Source organism: Echinops telfairi, unplaced genomic scaffold, assembly GCF_000313985.2.
Source record: "Echinops telfairi isolate 266 unplaced genomic scaffold, ASM31398v2 ScPeMD7_5;HRSCAF=22, whole genome shotgun sequence".
Taxonomy (NCBI): Eukaryota; Metazoa; Chordata; class Mammalia; order Afrosoricida; family Tenrecidae; genus Echinops; species Echinops telfairi.
In genome coordinates this window covers 31103671-31111710 of record NW_022103901.1, presented here as the reverse complement: position 1 = coordinate 31111710, position 8040 = coordinate 31103671, and the positions used below count along the sequence as shown (strand labels likewise).

General features: G+C 61.1%; 1 protein-coding gene across 1 annotated transcript in view; it reads right to left on the bottom strand.

Annotated features, from left to right (window-relative positions):
• Nucleotides 1-747: 747 nt before the first annotated feature.
• KCTD5 (potassium channel tetramerization domain containing 5) overlaps nucleotides 748-8040 on the bottom strand; it is a 10190-nt gene continuing 2897 nt past the window's right edge. The window contains exons 2-7 of the mRNA XM_004706170.2: nucleotides 7899-7955; nucleotides 4318-4426; nucleotides 4084-4175; nucleotides 3451-3546; nucleotides 2147-2272; nucleotides 748-1672 (exon numbers count right to left, since the gene is read on the bottom strand). Coding sequence (XP_004706227.1) covers nucleotides 1643-1672; nucleotides 2147-2272; nucleotides 3451-3546; nucleotides 4084-4175; nucleotides 4318-4426; nucleotides 7899-7955 — 510 coding nt within the window. The 3' untranslated portion in view covers nucleotides 748-1642. The remainder of the gene's footprint in view (nucleotides 1673-2146; nucleotides 2273-3450; nucleotides 3547-4083; nucleotides 4176-4317; nucleotides 4427-7898; nucleotides 7956-8040) is intronic.

Sequence of the window (8040 nt, the reverse complement as noted above, 5' to 3'; positions counted from 1 at the left end):
AAGTCCAGAGTCATCCAGACAGTGCCTGCTGTCAGACTGACAGACACCGGCAGCTGGGAGGGACACACAAGGGGGTGGGACATGGTGGTGGTACCAAACATAGAAGGCCCTGGACCTTTCCAGCATGGGCTCTGCAGGGCCCCGGGAGACCCTCATTCAGACCTCCCTCCACTCCCTCAGGCCTCTCCCTGCCCAAGGAGCCCAGCAGCTGTGTGTCGGGTGGGTAAATAGGCTGGCCAGCCTGTGTGGCTTAGGGCCTCCACGCAGACCCCCTACTCGGGAAACCCCAGACCTCAGAGCTGTTCAGAATGCCAACCTCCCACATGGAATCGGGGTTCCCCACCCCTAGGCCAATCCAACCCCTACCCGCAGCCAGGCCAGGCCCCCTGGCAGTGCTTAGCAGCCAGCAGGGGGAACCTACTTAGCTGCCTAGACACAGGGACAGGCCAAAAGAGAAGCCTGCCGAAGAAGCTGTGTGTCCCCCAGGGTGTGTGATGCTGACCAGCAGGTGGACAAGGCAGCTGCGCCAAACTGAACATCAACAGAGGCCCATGGACAGACAGAAGGATGGCTGGTGAGCGCCGTCAACTCGCCGAGCAGAGTCCTAGGGGCAGGGGCTCCCCAAAGAACTGGGCAGGGGTGGGGGTGGGGGGATGCTGTGCAGCGCAGGGGCAGCTGCTGGGCCTGGTCCCTACAGTGGCCTCTGGGTGTGGTGTGAGCACCACCACCTGCCAGCTGATACGCTCGTTCATAAATACACACTTTTATTTGCTATTTTCAGGGGAAACTGAGACGTTAAACTGTAAGCTGATAAAATACGGATACCTACAAAAGTATAAAAGTATAAATATCCCCTTGGAGTCAATTTTAGTGGGTTAAGTCTTAATGTCTTTAAATTAAAAAAAGAAAACCACAAGCCTATCTACGAGGTCAGGGTTCCAAGCCGGGCGCCCTGGCTCCGTGTGGAGCCTCCATGCGGACTCCGGAAGCATTTCTCACTAGAGGGGGAGGCGGCTGAGGACGGGGTGCCCATGACAGCTGGGGCTCTGGCGAGAGAACTGCATAGTTAGACAAGGAAGCGGGCACAATGAAGAGAGAGGCTGACGGTGCGACGTGTGTAAACACCCAGAAAGTTCCGCGAAGCCGGTCCACCCTCTCCCACCCGGTTTCATCGCAGGCGCACGCCGCCCACCCCCCGGGGGGGACGGGCACCGGGTTCTCAGGCCTGGGGACCAGAGCCAGGCACCACTCGGGGCAAGAGCAGGCTGCTGTCAGGTGCCCCCGCAAGGCAGACGGAGGGGGAGGTGGCTGGCGACCCCAGAACCAGGCAGGCGGTGTCCTGTGGTGGACGGGCCACCGGCGATGTCCCGTGGGGACCCCTTGTGCGTGGGGGCCACCGTGTAGCACCAAGAACATTGTCCTTTAATGGTCTTCGGGGTTGAGAAGAAGTCACTCCCGGCGGTCGGCGGCAGCGGCGGCCGGCAGGTCCCGGGCAGCACTAACATCTGCTCTGTGGCCTGGTCTCGCCTCTCGCACCCTCAGCCCCGATCTTTAGGGGAAACCATCAGGGCCAGGCCCCTCGCGCGGGGCTCAGAGACCCAGGGAGGGGGGCAGAGAGCAGCCTGCTCTCAGGCTCAGTGCCTCACATCCGAGAGCCCCGCTCCTGCAGAATCTGAAAGAGACGGGGCAGACGGCGATGGTGACGTGGGTGGAGGACCTGGGTGTCTGCCAGAGGACAGTGGGCTCACCCCCCAGCTCCAGCCTCTCCTCAGGCACCTGGCCAGCCAAGACCCAATGGGTGTGGGGGCAGTGAGGCTGCGGCTTGCTCCCCTGGCTTCCAGCTTGGATGCCCCATGTCTCCTGGCATTTCTAACGCGAAGCGGGGCACACCCAGCAGCTGGGCGGCGGAAGCAGGACTCCAAGGGAGACTCGGTGGCTGGCTCAGCGAGAGCCGCAAGTTACTGCCTTGCCCACTGACCCCTCCACCCAACACCAGCCTCCAGCTGAGACATGGACCCCACACTGTCTGTCACTCATGACAGCCACCATTTGAGGCCTCCTCAGGCGACTTGCCCCCAAAGGCTTCCCCCTCAAGAGAGCCGCGACCTGCGTGCTCCCTGGCAGCCCCCACCTGCCCGAGACCCACCTTGGCCTTCTCGCTGGGTTCGCTGGCTGTGCCGTGGGGGGCGTTGTGCAGCTCCTTGGAGACCACGCACAGGAACTCGGCCTGGTCCTCGCTCCCATAGTTGTAAGAGGAGCCGATGCTGACCAGCTGGGGCAAGACAGCACCAGTGACTCCCTGGGGCCGCCGGCCGCCTACCAGTGGCATGTGGGGAACACGGGCGCCGGCACTGCCCCAGCGGGCATGCAGGCCAGCACGTCCGTGAGGGTCTCAGTGGGGACACAGGAGCCCGGCTCTGGGCGTTCCCTCACACTCGCCCACACCCCACCCATCTCCTCCACACACACATGGCACACACATGGCCACCGTCCCACGTGGCCTCTCACACTCGTGACCAGCCCCATGTCACCCCTCACAAACGCAACCACAGTCCCGTGTCTGAGCACGTAACCACACGTGACCATAATCTCATGTCATCTCACACACTCGACCAGTCCCATGCTGCCCCATGTCACCCCCACATGACCAGTCTGTCATAACACGTGATCAGTCTCCTGTCACCTGCCCACACATGCAACAATCCCATGTCACCCCTCACACAACCACAACCCCATGTCATCTTTCACGCAACCACAAGCCTACATCATGCATATACCTAAACACACAGTATGCATACACACGATACCCACACACACATGCTGTCTCTCGCACAACAATCTAGTCTTTTCTCACACACGCGACCACACTCCCATGTGTCTCTCACACAAACACGAATAGTATCATCTCTCACATACAGGTGACTAAAACCCTATGACACATACACACATCAGACATATACGTACCCACAATCCTTTGCCATCTCCCACCCACATGCACACACGACCAGACCCCAGGCCTGCTCTCCCTCGTTCCCTCGGTGGACCCAGGGGCTGGGCCAGCGCCTTCCCGAGTGCTGAGGACGCCGAGCAGCTCAGAGCCACTCACTCGCATACAAATGCAAATCCACCCCCACACGCACACCTACTCCAACACATGCTGCCACACACTACGGGAACCTCAAGGGCTAGAGGCATGGGGCAGGGGGCGGGGGGCACGGGTTCTGGGCCAGCCATGCAAGGCCAGGGTCGAGACATCCTGTCCACCAGACACCCCAATGTGCCACCCTGAGTGCCAGGCTGCCAAGGAACCCGAGAGGAAGGACAGAACACTGACGGCAGCTGCAGGGCCCTCAGGGGCTCACTGACCTCCCTCAGGGATGTGCTGCAGAGCAGGGGGACATGACCGACGGGGATCAGGAGCTGTCCCCCCAGGCTGGGCCACCCCCTCACCTGCTCGAACTTCCAGCCGTCGGACATGGTGGACACCATCTGCGTCAGCTCCTCCTCTTGGCACTGCAGCACCCGGTACACGTGCTTCACGGGGGCCTGTGCAGCGGGCAGTTAGTGGGTGGCCCAGCCAGTCCCCGCCCAGGACCCTGACACCCTTCTCTGGGCCCCCATCCTGCCCAGCACTCTGCCAGCCCCTGGCCAGGCCCCATCCCATGTCTGTCAGGCTCTACCCTTGTCCCTAACACTCACTGCCCTGCCTGCTCCCCTCCCGTGGCTGCGTGTGAGGGCGAGGGCCTGCAGGAAGGAAAGTGGGTCTGCTCTCACAGCAGACTGAAGGCAGAAGGGGTGACCAGGCTGCTGGCTCCCAACTGCAGGCCATGTCCTTCCGGGCATGTGATGTGCCCTGTGCCTACTGGCATGGCCATGGGCTGTGGACAGCAGTCCCCGGCCCTCCCCACCTGGCCCCAACCATCACTGTCAGAGCCAGGCCATTAGCCCCTCTCTGTAAAGGGGTCTAGGCATCAGCTGAGACAGTTTGTGCCTTGAGGGGCAGGGGCAGCCAGGGACCGAGGCTAGATGTGGGTTTGGGGGCCCAGGGCTCCCAGAAGCTGGGCAGGGGTCACTGTGACTCACCTGTGTGGTCTTGCTGTCTCGCTCTCGAATCTTCTCCTTGACCAGCTTGATGAGCGAGGTGATGTTGTAAAACTCGGCCTCCTCCAGCACCCCTGCAGGCCAGGAAGGAGGTCACCAACAAACCCAGGCTGGGTTCGTGCCTCTGCTCCCAGAGCTCCCCACCTTCCTGGAGGGAGGGAGAAGGATCCAGGAAAGCCCGGGCACACCGCCTCTCATACCCGCAGCGGCACCCACCTTCCTCAGCAAGGTCCTTGTTGGTCACCAGCTTGCCATGCCGCAGGTAGTTGAGGACAGGCCCGAAGTAGGTGGGGTCTCTGTCTATCAGGTAGGCCCCGGTCTCATCCTACAGAGGACAGGGACCCCAAGTGAGACAGGGAGCCAGGCCTGGACCCGGGGTAAGGCCCCCACGCTGTCTGCTTGGAGCCATGTCCCTGCTGGGTGTCATGGGAGGGGGTCCCATGGGAGGCCAGGTCTGACACCTCCCTTGTTTTGAACACTTCTGGGGTCAGGTGTGTCTTGAAGCCAGCTCAGAGGCCCGGGGTCATCCTGACGGTGCAGTGGTAAGCACTCAGCCAGCTGCCAACCCAAGTCAGCTACTTCGGTCCCCTCCCGCTCCTCAGGACAAGCTGCCTCCTCCACGGTGACTGCCCAGGGCCCTCAAGAAACCAGTTCTGTCCTCCTTGGCTGGCTGATCGGTTCAGCTCCCAGAACCCAGCCTCAGGGCCCATGTGGGAGCTGCTAGCCCTTGGCTACAACGCTAGCCCCAAGAAGACAGCAGTCTAGCCTGTGCCGCCCATGGTGCCTGGGCCAAGCCCAAGTGGCCAGCTGGTAGGAGTGTGTGTGTGTATCCACAAGCCACCCTGGAGACTTGGGACAGAAACCAGCACTCCCCATTGAGGGGCCAGGTGACAAAGTGGGAAGGAAGGGGCCAGGTGACCCAAACTAAGGACATCAGGTGTCCTGGAGGAAAGCACAGCAGCTGCCCGGATACGGTGCCATGCCCTTTCCATCACCCTGTTGGTGTTGAGAGCAGCAGGGGAGTCAGGAGCAGGGGTGGGGGGGAATCCCTTCCCCCAACCCAACACTCAGGCCGGCAGCGCTCCAATGTGCCTGAGACATCATGATGGTGACCGAGCGACTGTGTTTAAATACAGACATGAACAGGGGGCCTTCAGGGAGGCAAGAAACCACCTCTAAACACACACAGCACCACCCCTCTGCCTAAGTGCATGCCAACTGCCGGCGATCCTGCAGGACTGAGACCTGGCCCAGGGGGACAACCATGTCTTTCTCCCAAGGAACAAAGCTGGGTGCTTCCGCCCGACAAACACAGCTATGGCCTCCAATCCACAGAACTTCGGCTCTCTGAAGCCTCAAACTGCTGCCCTGGTGGCACCATGGGCTAAGCATCTGGTGGCTGGCAGCCCATGTTCAAAGTGTGGCCGTCGGCCTCTGCCCCACAAGGCCATGACCAGGAACTGATACAACAGCTGTCGACTCGGTCTGCTGGCTTACTCCTCGGAGCCCTAGTGGCACAGAGGCTGGAGCACTCAGCTGCTACCCCAAAGGCCAGTGGTTCAAACCCACCAGCTGCTCCGGGGTAGAGAAACAAGAACTGTCAGCGTCCCTAAAGACTTAGTCTGTAGCGCAGTCCTACTGTCGTCCGGGGTCGTAGTGAGTCAGCATCAACTCCGAGGCAGTGGGCTGGGTTTGGCGTTAGAAGTTGCTCCCGTGTGTCAAGTACTCCTGGCAGAGGGCTGTGTGGGGCCTGCGCTGGGCGCACCCCTGGAGCCCGGGTGATGCCCACATGCGGCAAGTGGTTTGCTCCGGCCTCGCTGGATCTGAGGACGGGGACTCTCCTCAACTGCCCTCCCTCCAACTCAGTGCATCTCCCCGCCCCCCACCATGAGAACAGACCCATCACTCTCACTTCAGGCAGGAGGGGTCAGAAGGGGTGACACTTGGCCTTGCCATTGGCGGGAAGGAGGGGAGTCAGTGACACAAGGCTGCAGATAGTGGTGAGGGATATGGGCAGCTAGCTGGGCGGGTGGCGGAAGTCCCAGGAGGAAGTGCAAGCCTTCACGTGGCTGTCTAGAAAGATTCTTTCAGGGAGGTGGTGGCCTTGCGTGGAAAGACTCGAGTATTGGGGGTAGCATGAGGGAGCCACCAAGTCAGTGTGACCCTGAGCCAATGTGACAGACACAGGGCTGGCAACCTCGAGGTGAGGGGCAAAAGGTCCTGATTCTTGACCTGGGCTACACTCACCACACTGCTAACAACCTGTCAACTTCTGGAAAAACCATGTGCTATGCACACGTGCAGGCGCGCGCACGAGCCTGAACTTGAGTGCACATTCCAGCTTCTGTAGCACCCTGAGCAACCAACTCCACCAGAGTCCTCCTTCCTCTTCAGACACCCCCCCCCCCACACCCTGGCCCAATCCCGAGCCCAAATGCTGCTGGCCCAGGTGAGCACCAAGCGCTGACACCCCAAACAGGTCCCAGGATGAGGTTCCCTGCCCGGCACCCTCTTGTGAGGTCAAGGCTTGGAGACTTCACAGGTGAATCAGCATCCTGTTTGTCATCTGCTGTGTAATTAATGGCGTCCCGGCCCTCTGACACCCCCCTTCACCTCCACCCTCCTCCTCAGATCTCCGGGGACAGTCCTTCATCGGAAGCACAGAAAAGTAACTGGGGCTCCCCAAGTCCTGGTGGGCACTAGCAGACCCTTGCACAGCCCCACTGTCGGGGCTCAAGGCACCCCACACACTCCCCACCTGCTGCGGGAGGCAGGGGTGACCTGCTCGCCTCCCCACTTGGAAGCCCGTGGTACCGGGCAGAGGATGGTGAAAAAAGGCCAATGCTGGCACAGGTGGATCCTGATAGATTAATTACCTCCCCCAAAGGACTCCAATTCCAGGAAAGGCATTTTTGTTTTTGTTTTTTTTCCCCACAGTAGTCTTGAGAGAGAGCAAAATAAAAGGCTGGGCTGTGGAGACGCAGCTAATCTGCTTCTGGATCGATTATTCCAGGCTGAACACAAGCCGCTGCCTCTCCACAGCCCCGTGGCCAAGAGCCATCTGAAAGCTCACTTGGTGCCCAAACCGGGAAGGCAGCCAGGGAGCGACCACTTCAGCCCCATGGTTTAAAACAAAAAGCAAGCCCTTAACGCCAGGTACACCCACACTGGGAAAGGGGAGGGAGGCACTTCGAACAAAAGTCTGTTTCTCTCTGGGGATGGCTGTCGCTTTCTGAGAGGCCGCGCTCTAAGAGTGGGGAGCAGTGGAGACAGCTGGGGTGGGGGTGGGGGGTGAACTGGGAGCTCCCCATTCTCCCCAGGTCACAGGGAGTTCTCAGTGCCCGAGCCGAGGCTTGTGGAAAGGGTCGGTGCCTGGCTCCTGGCCCGTGAGCGGGGCTGGCCATGCACCGGGCCAAGAGCTGGGGAGTGGGCTCGGGCGGGCGCCGTGAAGTTGGCGGAGCCGAAGGCTGGGGGAGCTGCGGGGAGTAAAAAGAGCTAAGGCGAACCCCCCACCAGGGCCTCACGATGCCAGACCAGGCTCTCACGGAGCCACCGATTCGTAAAACAAAGGTAACGATCGGGACGGTTCCCACGACAAGTCTGGAGGCAGCAGACGCTTTTAGTTTGCTGCAAAGCTCGGAACTGCCAGCCTCTTGCGAGGCCCGCAGGGGATCCGAGAGCAGATGTTCCCTCCTCAGCCCCCTAAGCGGCGAGCTCCATTGACCGGGCTGGCACCCCTGCCCCGAAACGCGGCATGCGAGTCACAGGAAAGAAGAGCCACCTTGTGCGACCCTCACCCACAGCGAGGCGGGAAGAATGCACGTCCTCCGGGCCGCCTCCACGGCCGAAAGGCCCTGGGCGGGGAGGAGCGGGCGGCCGCACACCCGGGGCAAAGGGCGGAAGAGCAAGTGGACGCAGAGCGGGGTGCGGGGCGAGCCC